Source organism: Poeciliopsis prolifica, unplaced genomic scaffold, assembly GCF_027474105.1.
Source record: "Poeciliopsis prolifica strain line A6 unplaced genomic scaffold, Auburn_PproV2 SCAFFOLD211, whole genome shotgun sequence".
NCBI classification, from domain to species: Eukaryota; Metazoa; Chordata; class Actinopteri; order Cyprinodontiformes; family Poeciliidae; genus Poeciliopsis; species Poeciliopsis prolifica.
Window position 1 is genome coordinate 72,637 of NW_026562586.1, and position 18,404 is coordinate 91,040.

The 18,404-nt window shown below is 41.8% G+C and overlaps 1 protein-coding gene across 1 annotated transcript; it reads right to left on the bottom strand.

Annotated features, from left to right (window-relative positions):
• Positions 1 to 1,113: 1,113 nt before the first annotated feature.
• On the bottom strand, positions 1,114 to 18,001 carry LOC129356935 (phosphatidylinositol 4,5-bisphosphate 3-kinase catalytic subunit alpha isoform-like). Its single transcript, XM_055026474.1, is given in 29 exon segments — positions 1,114 to 3,400; positions 4,350 to 4,498; positions 4,579 to 4,730; positions 4,806 to 4,923; positions 5,068 to 5,238; positions 5,314 to 5,392; positions 5,498 to 5,619; positions 5,732 to 5,838; positions 5,924 to 5,995; positions 6,706 to 6,805; positions 6,908 to 7,011; positions 7,080 to 7,244; positions 8,694 to 8,775; positions 9,360 to 9,484; positions 9,651 to 9,782; positions 9,901 to 10,053; positions 10,144 to 10,249; positions 10,337 to 10,422; positions 11,978 to 12,119; positions 12,201 to 12,310; positions 12,387 to 12,440; positions 12,738 to 12,866; positions 14,100 to 14,167; positions 14,327 to 14,380; positions 14,383 to 14,535; positions 14,609 to 14,771; positions 14,853 to 14,956; positions 15,230 to 15,358; positions 17,603 to 18,001. Coding segments are annotated over 28 exon segments (3,210 nt in total). The 5' UTR covers positions 15,315 to 15,358; positions 17,603 to 18,001; the 3' UTR covers positions 1,114 to 3,275.
• Between the last annotated feature and the right edge of the window lie 403 nt (positions 18,002 to 18,404).

An 18,404-nucleotide genomic window follows, 5' to 3' on the forward strand; every position in this document is an offset into this window, starting at 1 on the left:
ACACTTTTTTGACAACTTCTGCTGTAGTAAACAATACATTTATATGAAATCATTTATAAAAAAAGCAACAGTAATTTGTAGAATGGCTGTATATGTGAGTTTATCCTTGGTGCATCTGGATTCATTCTGATGCCTGTAATGCCTCAGCATTGAGGAGGTGGATTTATTTAAATAAGACAGTTCTGTCAAACATATGCAACTCATAACCTGCAGAACATAATATGAACGTGAACTAAGAGTCAATTTCAGCTGAATTTGGATTCAGATAGCTCAAGCAGAAACTGAAAAGAACTGAATGAAACAGCAAAAAACTGAGAACCAACACCTTATTGTCTGATGTAAGATCAAAATGGCCCAAAACTACAAAAACTTTCATTTGCCTTGAGGCTCCATGTAGACGCTGTACTTTAAAAGATCAAATTATTTTGGCAAATGCATCCTGTTGACAAATTCGCTTCCTTATAAACACAGTTTGGCGGCAGTGTCATTTATTAAAGTTTCTTTATCGATTACATGACTTGCTTAATGCAATACGCGCACCGACACTGGGCTTTGTCTAGACGCTTGATGCATGCGCAGACACAATGCCGGACTCATCACTAGTCAGTCATCTGATTGAGAGTTTGATCTCAGACTTTATTTATAACTTTATTTTACAGCAAAGTGCAATGGATTTTATTTAATAACAGTTCACAGTTTAACTTCTAGAAAAATCAACCAATTTAAATTAGTTCCTCCCAGTTTAAAAGCAGCCAGTAGTCCTTTATCAGCTGCTAAATGCATGTGATTGTTTGCTAAAATACATGCATTAAATATTTGTTTGGTATATATTTGACGTAGAAAAAGGTATTTTTGTAGATTTCCCCCCCAAGAATGGTCCATTTCATTTTGTGTCATTTCAGAATCAAGTCAACTTCTGAAAATGATTCAAATACTGAACCACTGAAATCATGAGCAATCAGGCAGTACATACAAATAGGAAGTTAAAGTACTTAAGTCAATCAAATGGTTTAATACTCAACTGATTTTAAAAAATAAAATAAACTGCACAACATTGAATCACTTCAATGAACTTTATTTAGACAGTGCTTATTCACAACAAAGTCATCTCAAAGCACTGTACAAAAAAAAAAAAAAGCAAACGAGTGCAATTCAAATCCTGCTGGATCTGTTCGTCATTTTCACTCTAACAACGATGTGATAACCTATTACATTTGAACACTGAAGTAAGCAAGATGTATGTGACGTTTATAAAATATTGTACACCAAAATTTAATAAATGAAACTGCATCATGAAGGTAAAATTGTCAATCTGAAAAAAAAAAAACTCAATGATTTTGGTTGTTAAATGAAATTATTTAGCTTTTTTCTTCAAATAAATTTGGCCGATTTATAGATTTTTATGGTGGTCCACACGTTGATGGAGATGAGTGGTAATTTATTGTAAAACAAAAGAAAACTGGGCTTCACTTTTATCAAATATACAACTACTGGCCCAAAAGTGTCAATGAAATTTGTACATCTGACCACATTTTATCAAAAGGTCGCATAAATCTGCAATCTTTGATTGATGGGCAGAAAAAAAAAAAAAAAAAAGAAAATGCACAATTCAACATCTGGGGATAAATTTCTAACTTTATGCCCACATTATATGTGGTGCTCCACGAACCATGATTACAATGTGAGCAAATTATTTGGCTGGGCAGTGTGCGTCACCAAATCTGAGAGGTGAGAAGTAAACTTTTATGAGAGGAACTTTAAATGTTCACAATTTTAGCTGGAATTGTACAATGAAAGTCCCACATGATTCCAAATGTAGTTGTTTTTATCATAAGGTATAAGTGTACGTAAAAAAAAATGTTTAACACGTCAGCTTACATCGTATAAATCAAGTAAATCCACATGCCAAGAGATTGAATAGATGTCAACAAGAAATGATGGATAATACTTGTTAAAGCGGCAGATAAACATAAATACGATCTATGAAATGTTTACAAACTCCACTTTTACTCCATCGACAGCTGATCTGAAGCCTGCACCATGAAGCAAGATTAGTGACTTTGCAAAGTAAGCTCGGTGTTTTTGGTATCAGGAAGCCGGTTCTTCTCATCTGGGTTTATCGCCATTGTGACCAATTATGGAAATGCCGGATTGGGTTACTAGATTAGAGATCAACACATCTTAAAGGGATGATTTTGCTAGAGCCAGACAGCTTTTCAAGGATTTAACTTTAGTTAAGGTTCTTTAATAAATTCTCAAAGTATTTCCCGAACAAATGTGCATGGGGACAAAATGTACCATAATGGTGTCCTACTGTCATTTTAAAAAAATTTACACTTACTAAAAACTTATTCAGGACAGTGAAACACTTTAGAGCCAAATTATTTCTTACAAATATTTTTGACCTAAGTTATGTTTACCGGTAAAATGCTTGATATCTGGAAATTATGAAACAATAAAATATTTTATGATTGTGTTTGGTTCACTGGTTCCAGCTCCATCGCGTTTCACAATCAGAAAGCCTGGACAAAGTAAAAGCTTCCTAATGGTCTGTAATCTGCCGCACTTTGCGATATTTGGCTTTGGTTCAGCCAGACGCGTTAAAGTTTCTTTAATCGAAGCTGCTTCACGGCACAGGACTCAGCTCCGCCTTCTTCTCTGTCAGAACTCCTTGATTGTCATCATCAAAGTACTGATTTGTTATCAGAGGTTTTTTTTATTGCTTTCACAGTGACCCCAGTGTTCACCTCCCACGTATCAATAAAGCTGCAGGTGGTTCATAAAATTCTCTTTAAATGTTTGCTACGCTAAAAGAGTCTCGTTCAGTTTGCAGCTGCAGTAGTAGAGCTGGCTGGCTGTTGCATCACGTTGAAGACTGGCTGACATCATCACTGGTACGTTCTCTACCTCCACATGCCTTTGGCATCTTCGCAAGCCTCCCTGACCTCTGCACCTGAGAGATTAGAGTTTCTCTGGCAACTCTCCGACAACATTGTGAGGTGACGCAAACAACTTGCATTCAGTAAATCTGTCATCATCACCAGAGTAGTGCAGAAAACAAGCACACGTGTGCTTTAGATGTTTGCGTTTGTATAAATCTGTGTGTGTGTGTGTGTGTGTGTGTGCTTGCTACCTGTGTCTGATGGGTTGCATATTTGGATTCGAATGTTTTATATCACTGATGTGTACGTGTCTGAAGAACTTGATGCTTTGTGCTGATGTGTTATGGTGTGTGTCTGGTGTGTTGTGCCAGGGTGTGTAGTGTTTTCTGTGTGTCAGTGTTCGTTGGGCATGTGTCTGATGGTGTGGAAGATCCAGTCCATCTTGGTGCTCCATCCTCCGTGATGAGCATCATTCATCTGTTTTGTGAAGTACTCCAGCGCCTCCTGCTGGCTCTTTTCTGGGGGAAAGAAAACATGGTGAGACGGCAGAATCTACAGTTTTACAGTGGTGTGTGGTCTAGTTTCTTCTAGTTTTCTGCGTTTTGGATTTGTGCACTAGAAGAACCTTTTGTTTTTCAGTCAAAGTTGTTTTTACACTTATCTGTTGACTTCTCTGTTTATATTAGAACAGAAAATCTGACCAATAAGGAAGCTTACACAACTGGATTTGGCAGACATCTCAACAAATACAAGGTGGTTGAGTAAAAGGTAAAGCCAACTACTTTCATTTGTATTAAAAATGATCATCTCTATCCTGAAAGGCCAGAAAGAGCCATCAAAAACATTGCGACCTTAAAGCTAGTTGTTATGCCCAAAGCATTTCTCTAAGAAAAAAAATATGACAACTTTCAAGACCAGGGAGTTGTGTGCACAACACACCTTCAGTTCTGTGGTCTATGCGATGAACTTCAGTGTTGTTCAAACTAGATTTTCAGAAGACTTTTCAATAAGGTCCTTGTCAAAGTTACCCAAAACTTAACCCAACCTCACCTTAGGATCCCTTCATCAGTCCGAGTTCTGGAAGACATTTCTTCTAGGACCAACATCAACAAAACTCTAGATTAAGTAGAGTGGGACGTCGTCCTGAGTGGTCTAAAAATCTACTTTCCACAAATTCATCATCAACCCACCACCTGGATCGGCTCCAATAGTGTGACCCTGATCTGTCAATCTCAGGAAATTTAAGGCGGCCTGGTTCTCGGTCCAAGGTTACTTTGGTCAGCAGCTGAATTATCCTGAACTGAACCATTCAAAATGTTTCCAAATGCAACATTTACATTTTCTCCAACACTTCTGATCAACCTTCATCGTTTCTACTTTCCTCTACTGATATGCTCACTTTCAACCTCCGTTTATTTCGTCATTGTTCCCCGTCTTCTCTTTCACAAATCTATTCTCCAGTTTTACCTAATGCAAGGGTCTTCCTCAGATAGGCGATGTCATCAAAGCTCTGCAGTTCCGGCATGCCGCAGCCCAGCATGAGGGAGAAGAGGTTGATGAAGAGGCTGGCGTGCTGCCGGATGGCCAGGTAAGCTTTGTAGCACATCTCCTGGAACCTGCATCACAGACAGGTAAACACAGGTGAGACGGGCCAGACAGGAGCAGCAGCTGCAGACAGACTAGGACCAGACAAGACCTCTCAAACTCCTTCGTCTTTGTCGACTCCTGAATGCCTTTACTGATGACGATGAGAAAGTCCTGAGTCAAGACGAAAGGCACACGCTCCCTTTTGTAGCCAAATTTCTTCTTCTTGTGATCTAGGAAGTGACCGAAGTCGATGTGGAACAGCTGAAGGGAGAGGAATGACAGTCAGTGTGGGGAACGAAGGGAAGACGAAGTGAAGAGGAGGGTTTTAAGGTTCACCTGTCCATTTTCCTTCACCATGATGTTGGAGTTGTGTCGGTCTCCAATTCCAAGGATGAATGTGGCAACGCAATAACCTGCACAGGATCTGGTGAACAAGTCGATGGCCCGATCATACCTTTGAGACAGGTAAGACAAGTTAGTCAAAAGGCTTGATACACATATGGAGAACTAAAACAGTTCATCCAGAACAGTCAGATGGAGCAGGTCTACAGACAACCGCAGTTCAAAGGCCAGTTCTACAATCAGATGGGGTACTGACGCCTCTCCGTGGTTCTTGTCTTTGATCCAGTGGTGAAGAGTGTTGGAGTTGAACTGCAGCGCCCCCTTCAGGCCTCCTTTGCACTGAATCTGCATGATAGTATAGCTGTTCTTCACCACCTCAATGAGACCCACACGGTCACCGATGGACAGGCAGCCATACGGCAGCATTCTGCAACACACAAACACTCCAGCTTCGTCACGCGTCACCGATGTCACTTCTTCTGATGACATCACCGGCTCTCACCGCAGGTCCAGGCCTTGGTTCTGCCAGATGTTCTCCATGATCTTAATAATCTGCAGCGTCAGCATGTCTTGACGCAGATCTGTGATGCAAACAGAACAGGCTACATTACCAGAAACGTATCAACAGCTCCACTTTCAGCTCAGGTTGCAGTGGAACCGATGCTGAGTAGCAATGAGGTAGTCACCATCTCCGTTCTTGAAGATGATTTCATTGTTGGTGAAAAGTAGCTCGGACATTATGTCGGGATTCTCCCAGTTTAGCCATAGGGGGCGTTTCGCCGAGGACATGATCCTGCACTCCTCCAGCCTGCAAGTGTAACAATTTGTTTTACATTTGTTATTGGTTAGCTTGACAACAATGGGAGAGTTTGGGGTTAGCTTTGCGTTTTGTGGCTTAGTCAGCTTGATTAGTTTGTTACCTGAGATTTCCCAGCTGGTGAACTGGGTTTAGTGGAGAGACAAATCCTTGCAGAGACTCCATGTAGTCTGGACGCGACATGTGTTCAACCAAGAACTTCATCTGAGTCTTCCCAGCAATGAAAGCACAGTGAAACGTCAACAACCTGGCACAGGATTTAAACAAAACAACATCCTGGTTTTTGTTTTCATACCTTCTGAGTCTCGTCCTTCTTCTCCTGCTTCAGTGTGTCCGTCAGATTCACCAGTTTATCCATGGCCTCCACCTGCAAACATTTCTTTCTAAACCATGCTGTTCATAAACCCTGCATCAGTGAAGTACATTTAACCAGACCCAGTGCAAGACAAGAGGACAGGGAACTTTAAAACCATCTCTGCCCATGTTTTAAGTTTATTGCATCCTTTACACTGAAATCCATCATTGATTTCAAAGACGTGAGGGAGGAAATTATCATCCCTATAAATTTACCGGACCCTTCCCGTCCCCAGTGAACAGAACTACACACATTTTTATCGTTACAACTTCTGGACAGAAAAAAAATCTTGAACATTTCAAGCTCATACATTTTTGCCTTTAAACACACAATGGTCTCCACTGAGCTCTGCTTCATGCTTCCTGTGTTTCAAAGATTGCAGCTTAATTTATGGAAACTAACGTGTGTGGGACATGGGAGCCTTGATTCATTATTTATGAACAGGAGGTTGTTTAAAGAAGGGGTTTCTTTTGAGACTTTAGACAAAAGTATCTCCTGAAATTCTACCATGATCTGCTATTTTGCTGAACCATCCAAAGATCAGTAACTTTCATCTGACTGCAACTTTAGAGACTTTCTGTATGTGCCCCTTTTAATTCCCAAAATACCACGAACCCAACTCTGGTAATCAGATATTGCCCTAGTAAATGAAAGCCAGTTCACACGAATACAAACACGGCCAGTCAAGATGTTTGAGAGCCATCTTGTGTCTGAATGCTCACCTGTCTGTTCAAGTGTTTCAGGTACATGCCGCAGGCTCTGCAGAAAGCCTCTAGCAGAAGGCCAAACCTTCTGGAAACGGTCTTATTGTGCATTTCTGACCTGTGAAAAGACTTCTCGTCAAATCAAATGCTTGTCAAACTTGTCAGCTCATCTATTTATTACAGTTCAGCTCAGGATAACAAGGAGGAGATTTACACTGACTTCAGATGCCAGAAGAAGAAGTGTCCTATCCTCTGATTGGTCAGAGCTTTCTTGATGAGGAATCGAGCCAGAGGATTGTCCAAGTACATCTCATATTTTAACACCTGAAGACACATGAATCAGGTTCGCATTTTGAATGAAGAACGTGGCCGAAGTGAGAGTTTCAGCTCACCTGCACGAGCTGCAGCAGATACTGAGACAACTTGTCATCTGTCAAGCCCTGCACCAGACAGCGCAGCGCAAACTCTCTGACTATCGGATCGGGAAAGTTACAGTCCAGCAGCTCCAGAGCGGACTCTGGCTCCATCAGTGGCCATTCCTTCAGTAAACAGTACATCTGAGGAAGAAGAGAAGATATGTTGAGAAAGGACACATGAATATTTATAAGCATCTTTCATTTTCCCCATCAACATTGACCAGTTTCTCTGTCTCTGCTGAAGAAACTTATCACTGCCACCATGTTTCATCTTGGAAACTTGTTCATGTTGAGCAGATGAGTAATTTCTGCCACACATTCAGGCCAAAAGTTTCAATTTTGGTCTCATTCAGTCACAGCTCTCTTCCAAACTTGGCCAGAGGTTTTTTTGACCACACAACTAAATGTTCTGTCTGCAATTAAATACCAAGTTGTAGTTGTAACATGACAAATGATGCAATTTAAAAAGGATGCGAATCATTTTGGCACGTACTTTAAAGCCTTAAACTTCATTTCAAGGGGCAGTGTCAACATCATAGTACCATTTGATAGCGCAATCAAATAACAGTTTTCTTCATCTGTTAAAATGCTGTCTATGTCAAATTCCTTTTGACTTTTGTAAATTCAAAAGAAATTTAACTTTGCAGTTTAACACCTTAAAAGTGGGTCTCTGTCTCTTTAAGTCCTGCTCTTTCTGAAACTCTGCTTTCAGGAAGTCATCACAACAACTTTACCAGCTTGTATAATGAGCTCAGTTGATGCACAGTTCTGCCAGGTGTTTGCTAATTTCTGCTGGCTAGTCTGAAGGAGCGGAGTCAGGGAGGTCTGATCTGTGAGGCGGAAGCTTGAAACGTCTGACACTGCAGCTCTGAAGGCGGTGCTCTGTCCACCCAGACATTTCACACAGCAGAGTGGTTGCCAAAGGAGATTAAAGGATTTCTTAAACGTGCATGAGAGAATCAAGGTAACAATCCAGGTATGTTTTTGATGAAGGAATAATATTATAGCATGATGTAAAGCACAAAAGGTTGATTTAACATAATATTGCCCCTTTACACCCAAGTGAAATCCCCAAGTACTGCTAAGAAGATGTGAAGGTATTAACTAGCTCCATTTACTTGCATAACAAGTGCACCAGTAGTAAAAATGTTACTTTTAGGATTACTTTTACTGCACCTTTCAATTTCTGGCTACTCTACCTGTTTCAATGAATAGAGAAATAATTTACGCTGACTGATCTCAAAACAGAAATCCGAGTCAGATTTCAAAACAGAAATCTGACTCACCAAGTACTTGGTGTGAAACCATACTTGGTTTCACACTGAGTATAAAACTTGTTATTTATGTCTGTTCTTTTCTCAAACCACTGAATTATTCAGTCACAGGAAGGGCATTGATGGCTTCATTTCCCTTGGCTGCTGTGACTGAGGGGAACCTGGCCATGTGCCTCGAGTCAGAGCTGCGTTTGGCTGAGCAGCTGCAGCCTGACTCCCGATTCCTCTCTCAAATTGCGCTCGCTCTGTTAAAAAATTGAATGCATCGCAGTCCGAATGTGGAGGAACCTCAAGGATTGTGACAATGAGTTTATACCTGCGACACTTCGTCTCTGGAGTTCCATTTGACTGACAGAAGCAGCTTAGGCAGAGACTCTGGGATGTTTAAACAATAATGTCTGCAGAGAGACAGACAGACAGACAGACAGACAGACATGGGCAGGTAGAGACAGACAAAGTAATCAGAGCCAGAAGCAGCAACAGGTATATCACACGTACATGTAGCAGCAAATGAGAAAAAAAAGCTGCAATGACAAAAGAAAAAAACAGATACATTTCTGATACTTTGTTTCACTTTTATTTTATGTAAAATTATTCTTGCATTAGTTGCAGATTTTTTTTCATTTAGTTTTAAAAGAAATGAAAAATTGCTTAACACTGGACCAACAATGAAAAGTCACATCCAGACTGTTAAAGCCCAGCAGCAAAGCTTGGTAATGGCACGAGATGTTATTAATGGTCTTCTTGGCAAAACTCAGTTGAACCATTTCAGCATCAAAGCAGAATTGTATATATTGCAACATATGTTGCCTTAAAGATCACAAATCTTTCCTACCGGCGTTCATGAATTTCTCAACAATAAGCTTTTATAATCAGAACGGAGCAATAAAGAAGGGACACAAATGGTGATGATGGTGACAGTCCCTAAAGTGCATTTCTATTATCTCAGCCATTTACCTGTATCTAGACATGAAACTCCCACCTGTGTCTCCAGAGGAAGTCTTTCTCCTGCTCTGAAAGCTCATATAGAGGATCTCTGGAGCAAAGAGAGCGAAGCTGCTCTGCATCAGTGGCTGAAACGCTGCTGTCGCAGGCCAGGCGGCTACTCTAAGACAGAGATGAGAGCATGAAAAAAGATTTAAAATCAGGCTTGCATGAAGGAAAAAAAAAAAACTTAGACGGCAGACTTTTGGCAGCATGATCTAGAAAAACACAGATGCAACTTTAAACAGGTTCTCTAAGTTCTGTCCACACAGCTCGGTCTGTGAGTTACCAGTCCATGGCAGTAGTTGTAGCCCAGCTCTCTGCTGATGGTCCAGTTAGCATGTTCTTCAATCTGCTGCTCGTCAGGAAACACGACTGTCTGGCTGAATCGTGAGAACTCCAGCTCCACACAGGGGGTCTCCTGTGGATCACAGCGCCCGAACCGTTGACCAGGTCAGCCATCAGTCACTGTTTAATCACCGATTATTAACTGATCAGACGGTCAGCTCAATGTCCTGAAAGCCGATCAACGCAGTCACCTTGTTGGGGTTTGAGCCGGCCACTCCGATGGGGTTCAGCAGGTCTTCAAGGCCGTGAGGGACGGGCCAGAGACTCAGAGCCACCTTTCCAGAGACGAGGATGTCCATGTAGTCAAACAGGCTGACGTTCCCCCAGGCCAGAGGGCAATGCTCCTACAAGAGGAGACGGAGAGAGGAAGGTCAGTCAGATGAATGTCTAGATAACTACCCTCTCACCAGGAGCACACCTCTATCCTTTCCTACCTCCTTGGCTCCTTTCCTTCCCTTCACAGAGCAGATGGACAGGCAAAGTCTTGCCGAGCGAGGAAGATCCGCCAAGTAAATGTCGTAGGTCAGCCACTCGTTCCACCTGGACACAGGTATGCATCATCAGATAGTAGCAGAGACGGACAAGTGGTGTTTTTCACGTTTGGTGGAGCATGATGGGGTGAGTTACCTGGGGTTGGAGCAGGGAACCCTCTGGGTGTTTACGTTTTCACACAGCGGCTCCCCTCCATGATAGATACCCGTCCTCACATAGATCTAACCACAGACAAGCTCACAGGTCAGGTGAGAACAACCTCCAAATGTCAGAAAAACACCAGTTTCAAGAACTCTTTAAACATAGTGGGGTTATATATGCACCCCTATGTTCAGTGCAATAATGGCAGGTGTCCATGTAGAAGTTTAATCTCTAAAGAGACGCTGCTCACTGTGACACAGACTCACAACTACTGCTAGGAGACAAGAAGGCGCAGAATCACAACACTGAGCTTCACATGTTCAAAGTACCTTGACTGTGAGTGATCACATGTGACGAGAACATGAGAGGAAAGACACAAAGACAACCTGAGGAGACAGAGGAAGGACACACAGCGGAGGACAGATTTAAAACTGAGGACAGGATTTGTTTTTTTTTTGTTGTTTTTTTTTAGTGTGGACATAGAAAGGAAAGGTTCAAGGTGATTCACAAAGGTTTACAGGACATCGGTGTGTTAATGGTCTAAATGGCAAAGATGATCCTGAATGAGTGCAACCCAGAGTCTGCGAATCCATTTTGTTTGAAACCACAAACAGAAGGAAGATTTGTTACTTTAACTGCAACGATGAGCAAATTGTGTCTCCCTGTTCCAGAATACTTTATTTTTTAATCATTGACTATTCAAGCATTTAGAAACAAACTAGAGAAAATGCCAATGTGCACTTGTTTTGCAAAACCTTTATTCATTCAGACATTTATGTCTGACATTTATGCAACTAATTTCTCTGAAAATAAGAAAATTTTAATTAATATCTCAAACTTTTTGATTTGAGCACAGATAAGTGTTTTATGCACTGAGGACAACTAAGAGAAGAAAAATAATTTCCTGTATGCTTTGCTCTAACTACCGAGAATGAACTTGATTTTACTTCCAGCATCGGGCAGACTCAGTCAGACATCCCAAAACTGAAAACAAAGACCAGTTGGTTTTACTTTATTACTGTGATTTGTTTCACTATCTTTCAACAGTGCTTTTCCTTTGCTGTACATTAAGACCATCCAATCCCTTATAGATGTATAAATATTATTCAAAACATAAAAAAGTCTTTTTTCTTCCAGTTTTGAGGAGTGCCTTGATCCTGTTAGAAGCTGAAAGTGGCAGAGACGACATTTTTCTCTCTCTTTGATCACCTGCTGTCTTTGGATTGAGGACAACAGAGTTTCATGAATTTGTGCTAGCTTGTATTTAGCGTCATCTGCTCACTGCAGATCTGCAGACAAATCAGGCATAGAGTGGCATTGATCTCTGATTCTCTGGCAGTGGGTTTACACATAAAATGGTGAGAGGAGAAAATGTTGAACAGATGCTGAGGACAAACAAACACAGAATAGCGTTACAGAAAAACAAATGAAACAAATCTTACTAACGCCCCACATTTTGACAGAGACAGAAAGGAGGATGACTGACAAACAGAGAACAAGGGAATGGTGTTGATTCAAACTTTGTTCAAAATGTTGATTTTGATTTCTAAAAATAGACTGAGCGTAGAAGGATAGAAAAAGACAGAAGATGGGTAAAGATGATGGATTAATAGACACTTGTCAGAGGACGGGCACCTTGTCAATGTCCCGGATGTTGACGTTAACGTAGGTGGCGCAGAGCAGTCGCACCCTGAGCAGAGTGTTAAAGGCCCAGAGGGAGCGAGGAGGAGATCCATCACCTCCTCCTGGACAGGGAGACGGCTGGGGCGTCCTCCGACTGAAACACGCACACCTCGTCAACCTCACACCTGCAGCACACCTCTGTCTGCTTCCGTTATCTATTACAAAGCACTTCTACCTGTAGGAGGGAGTGACAAAACCCGAGGCTGGAAGCTGAGAGTAGAGGCTGTCTTTGGACACGAGCATTAGGTGAGGGAGACGTCCAATGATGATGCAAGAGCGGATGTACTGCAGACATCGAGAGAGGACGGGTAAAAATCGGGACAACCAGAGAAAAACGGTCTGAAAATGTTAAACCGATTACCTTATACTGACTGAGGGGAAAATTCTCCAACAAGTACTCGTCACAGCCGCACACCTAAGGGACACACAGAGACACCTGTCGGTCACACGGAGTCAGTCGACAAAGGGACAAGTCGCAAAACAGGTGAGACAGTTGGAGATGTGAGACAGAAATGTCTAGAGGTCAATAAATGGGCAGGTCAGACAACCAGGTGTACCTTGACCTCTAGACTGGTCCTGGTTCTCCTGGACTCTGACTGACAGGTGGATGGAGAGTCAGATAGGTGTGCTGGTAGGCAGGTGAATGAACAGAGAAGTGGGCAGGTAGATTGACAGACAGCTGACAAGAGACGGGCGGGACAGCCCGGTGTACCTTAAGGATGTACTGGCCCTGGTACTCCTGCACGCAGAGGCGGAGCTGCTGAGGGGACAGGTGCATCGATCGGCTCTTCTTCCTGATGGACTCGGCGATTAGCTGCTCGGGTAAACTGTCGTGGCTAACCTGGACACAAGCGGAATGTGAAAGGTCCTAAAACGGTCCGGAGAAAGACTCTCTTCTTTCTAAACTTTTGGTTAAAGATGCACTAAAACAATCTGTGATAAAGCCGAGATGCTCGGATGTTACAGAGCAACAAACATTAAGGTTTGTTTTGATATACATACAACTTTATCAGATTAGGTTAAGCTTGCACCAATGTTGCAAGCCTCAAATAAGAAAGTGAATGTTTTAAGCTTGAAATCATGCATCTATTTTTGATACTTTTGTATTTAAATATGAAAGGAAGTAGCTCTCGGTGTGCTGACAGACTCAACTTTGCCTTCATTTAAGTCTTCCAGAGAAAAATGAATAACACTTGTTTATTGGAGACCTCTGAAAATATATTTAAAGTATATTCTTATTCTTTTTTTGGTTCCATAATTACAGAATTTCTCTCCTACACCCTCCATTATTACCAAATGTACTCAACGATTATGTGATGTGATTTTTCAGTGCCTCAAAGCTGGTTTTAATAAATCCTCTGCATAAAGAATCATAAATGATAATGTAAATGAATTAAAAAACTGCCTTTAGCCTTCCTGACACCTTTAAGGATTTTTTTTTTCTGCTCAACTTTGGAAGTCAGCATAAATCAGTTAATTCATACAGTGCACAACAAATGTCATCTGAAGGCAGTTTAGAAAAAAAGAAAAATGTAATGTGCATTTCATCACACATTCATTCCAATTAATCTTCCATATCAAACACTGCATCGGCTGCAACGTCATAAAATTGTTTTCTTTGACTATCATATCAGAGCGTCCAAATCCTCCAAAATGTTTATTATTGTGAACATTTCCTGCACTGATTAGCCCAAAATTTGAATCGACAATTGTTCAGACCACATCACTTCCCTGCTGCACCACTTCCCCACCAAGGAGGCGTCTAGAAGGAAGTGAGATAGAATCAAATTACCCACCTTCCTCTGAGACATTAAGCATTTATTTCACAGATGTGTCGAGACATCTGATACATTTTCCATTAAAAAAAAAAAAAAAAAACTGAAATTTGACTCTTCTTCGCTTAGAAACAGTTGAACTCCAAACTGTTGTAAAGTTTTAGTGCTCACTTATGGTGCGTTCACCGAACAGAGAAAAGATTTTAAAAAATTCAGTCGCCATAAACACAATTTTCTAGAAAAATAAATAAATAAATAAACTTTCACACAAGAGATGAATAAATAATTAACAGGTGTACCTTTAAGGTGTATTTCTGCTTGGAGTTTGATGGAGACATAATCACCCAGATGGTCACAATGAGCCGTCCTGCAAAATGACAAACACGTCACTCAGTTCAGATCAGAGAAATGGTAGCAGAGAGTTTGGCAGAAAACAAACATGGGTGCAGAAATCAGTCCAGAGGGAAGTGAGAACCCAGGTCAAAGTTCCAATTGGATCCAAAACCCAGCAGAAGAGGTTCAGCACCTTTGTCCAGCTTGCTGTAGATATGTTGCGGCAGGTGAGGACTGGACTCCACGTTGGGGGGTAAACATAGAGCGCCTGGGTGTGAGCCCCACCCCCCTCTCTCTCCTCCATGGCCTCTCTGCACACGCTCAGTATGGAGCGGCGGAAGTCCTGAATCTCTGGGTCCTTCATCATCTCAAATTCACACACCGGCATCCCAATGGCGAAGCCTGAACGGGACGCGAAGTGTCAGTTTGGAGGACGAGGCTGTGACGTCACAGAAAAAGGTTGGGCCAGTCCTACCGATCTCTCGGTTTAGGATCTTCTCCTCTCGGTTCCCCAGTGGCTCGATGACCTTCAGGATGGGGTGAAACAGTCGCAGGTCACACAACCGCCGCGTCTCATCGTAAAACTCCTCCCGCTCAGCCTCCTGGGTCACGCCCACAAAGATGTAGCATGACTCCTCCTAACCAATTAGAGAGCAGAAGCGAGAGTGTTAGTCTGTCGCGGGTCGAGTGGAGGGTGTGCAGGAGAGAAGATGGCGTGCCTGCAGCAGGTGGTAGAGAGGATACTTCCTGGCCTCGATGAAGAGCTGCTGCTTTATGCTGATGAGAGGAGTTTCTCTGAGACACTCCAGGCTCACCATCATCCCTGTTGAACAAATACAAAGATTAAACGAAGCAAAACCAAAAGAATAAAAGCAAAAATGCATAAAAACAACAACAACAAAAAAGAGGAACACTGCAAATAGTGCAGTAACACCACAGTGACGCATGCAGGAAACAGATGCTGAAGAAACACAATACTACAGATCAGATACAAATATGTCATTTGATGATTCAAGTTTATTTTCATGTTTGAGGCACAGAGATATGTCGCACACTGGAAAAATGATTAAAAACATAAAGGTAAACAAAATATCACCATTGGGGAGGCAGCAGTCCACCAGTATCCGCGGGGGCATCAGATGGAGCCCCCATAGCTCCCCGGACGACGGCCTGGGCACCATGATAACCACCAATCACCAGCTGCCACACCTCAGCACTGGGCTACCTGGACAGACAGACAGACAGACATGTGGTTTCACTTCACTTCACGGTGCAACATTAAACAGATTTAGATAGACGCTCATTCACAAATGGCAAAATGTTGTTCCGACATTTTCGTTTGTCAAAATCAAAAAGAAAAATCCCTGCAATGTTTTCTTTCCAATTTGAAACTGCATTATGCTCTCTGTGACGCAGAAGCTCAGTGAAATGTGCTGAAGCTTGTGTTTCCAACATGACACAGTGTGTAAAAGGAAGAACAAAAATGTGTTTGTAAGGCTCTGTTTCCACTCAGGAAAATGAGTAATCCTTCCACCCAGGCAGGATTCTCCATCCAGAGAAGTATGGTAAAAACAAAAAGTGCATATTTCACAATAAACCATAAATCAACAACAGAAACCCAGTTTGCTGACAGAAAGTTAACATGTTAAAAAAAACAAAAAAACAGCATAGTTCTATAAGACCTGCAAAATGGTTTGAGACTTTTTATTTAAAAAAAAAAAAAAAAGAAAAAACAAGACTACTGAAATGAAATGAAGGACAGAAAGGTGAAGCCCAGGTTGAGGTGAAGAAAATGGTGATTAAGGTAGAAATAGTCCAAATACAAACAGGCAGCACAAAAGCTAAGGTTCAACACTAGCAAGTGGAGACACAAATGGACAGCAAGACAAAATGGAGCATGAGACACAGAAACACAGGTGACATTAAATAAGCAGGAGATAATCAGGGAACGAGACACAACTGGGGACAATCACGGGATGGACGGGACAACACAGAAACTCAAAAAACACACAGAAAAGTCAAATCCTGACAGTGACTTCAAGAAAACGACTCTTTTTCACCTGCCTGAAGTTCAGTTTGCTCTTTGACAGAGTTTCATTGATTTGGGTAAATTTGACTGCTCCAATTGAATCATGCGTACAGGACTTTAAACACTGCGGGTCATTTTCCCACAGCCGATGAAGAGGATCATTAGTAAACCATTTGTGAGAAACCGCTCGACATTGCACGAGTCTGTTACTCAACTTCCCTTTGCTATTTGCTCTGAGTTTGGAGCATTTTAAATGCGACTGTCAAAGATTTTTCACATAATCTGTAGAATCAAAGAGGACAAACGGTGGAGGTTTCAAGGACCATTTAAAAAAAATGGACATTTCAATCCGTAAAGGAAAGAAAAATTAAAATATTAACCACTATTACAGTAAAGTATAAATGATTTGTGTCAGCTTTAGGTTCTGCTTTCTGAAACAGTCGATTTATTTTGACTTTTTGTTTGTATTGTTTATTCCTCATGTTTGTATTATTCAAAAATGTCTCTTTTATTCTGCACTTGTCCTCGACATGCACCCCTCTCAAAACATATCAGCATGCCGTATTGTCTCAACTCTTTGTGAGGATGAAGAATAAGGACACACACGCACACACCCACACTTAGAGGCTAATACGCGCTCAAGAACACACACACACACACACAAACACACACACACACACACACACGGCGAAACAAAAGCAGCTGTGTGTGTGCGTGTGTGTGTCTATGTGAGAGGAAGCCTGCTTCCTTCCTACACGCTCTTCCTGTTGACCAGCTGATTTAAACAGGTTCTCGCACAGAAACCTTGTTTACCATTTGATATTTAAAACCAACAAGCAAGATGTCATCTACAACGCAAATAAAAACTGAGCTGTTTTTTGTTTTTTTATTTCCTAAAATGACTTAAAGCAAAGCATGAGTGGCAGCATGAAAAAAAAAATAAATAAATAAATAAAACTTATTCTTATCGCTTATATTTTGATAGAAAGGTGGTAAATAAAACTAAAGTTTTATATAAAATCTCCAACATTAACCAGAATAAGGTTGTAATTTAAAAAAAAAATCGATGCAAAAAGTTTTGATATTAATAAATAATGCATGTAAATAAGTGAGGTTGGACAACTGGCATTAATTGTAAACCAAACGTCTCTTCTTTTTTTCTTGAAAAAGCTCAATATTTCAACGACAAAGCGAGCCGACTGACGTAAGAAGAAACGCCACGTGACTATCTGCCTACCTGCGGAATTTGATCCCGCGTGATTGACTGACAGCTTGGTGATGTCACGCGTTTGCTTACAGGTAAATAGCAAACAGGAAACGCAGACGGACAGAATAAGCAGCCAAATAAATAAATAAATAAATAAACACGTTCCTCCGCCCCCCCCCCCATCCCACTCCCCACCACGTCTTCATCGTGACCTCAGACTGTGGGATGGTTACCATGACAACAGCAGCGCAGCATCCGCGAGGATGGAGACGGGACTCACGGACGGCGGAGACATGACAGCCGGGCTGTCTTTGTTCTGCTCGCGTGCGAGGCGATCATTCACCTGAGCGCGCGCCCTCCGCTCCCATGGCGCGTGCCTTCGCTCATAGCGTCTCCGTGTCCGCGTGTCGGTTCGCCAGACTGCCCTCTTGCCTTTTGTCTCCACCCCTGTGAACTGTTGGACCCGCACAAAGAGATGCGCCGCCGGTGAGACGCCGCGGTAGGGCGGGCGCGTTTCTGTTAGCCCGTCGCTTTACCTGTCAGTCAGTCAGTCAGTCAGTCAAACGGTGTGTCGGTGTGTCGTTTTGTCAGCGGCTCTGCCGGTTGACCAGCAGCGGGAGGGAACCGGTTCCTCGCCGGCAGCTGCAGAACAATGTGTTTGAGGAGGAGGAGGGTGGGCGAAGGGTTGGGGGGTGTGAGGTATGGGCTCATCCTGTCCTCTCCCTGTCTTAAAGGGCCAGCAACCTCACAAAGAGAGGAGAGAGTTTAGGTTAGGAGGAGTGATGTTTAAAATAATAATAATAATAATAATAATAATAATAATAATAATAATAATAATAAATAATATAAATAAGATTTCCAAATCAGACCAGTGTTTTAATTTGTATTCATTGAGAGGTTTAAACAGTCAATCGGACATGTTCCTGATTAAAATATGTTCATGTTTTGTTCCTGAAAAAAAAAAAATCACAAAGTGTTTATTTTTTTAATAATCAGCCCGTTTCTTGTTAAACCTTAAATTTTAAGTTTGATCAG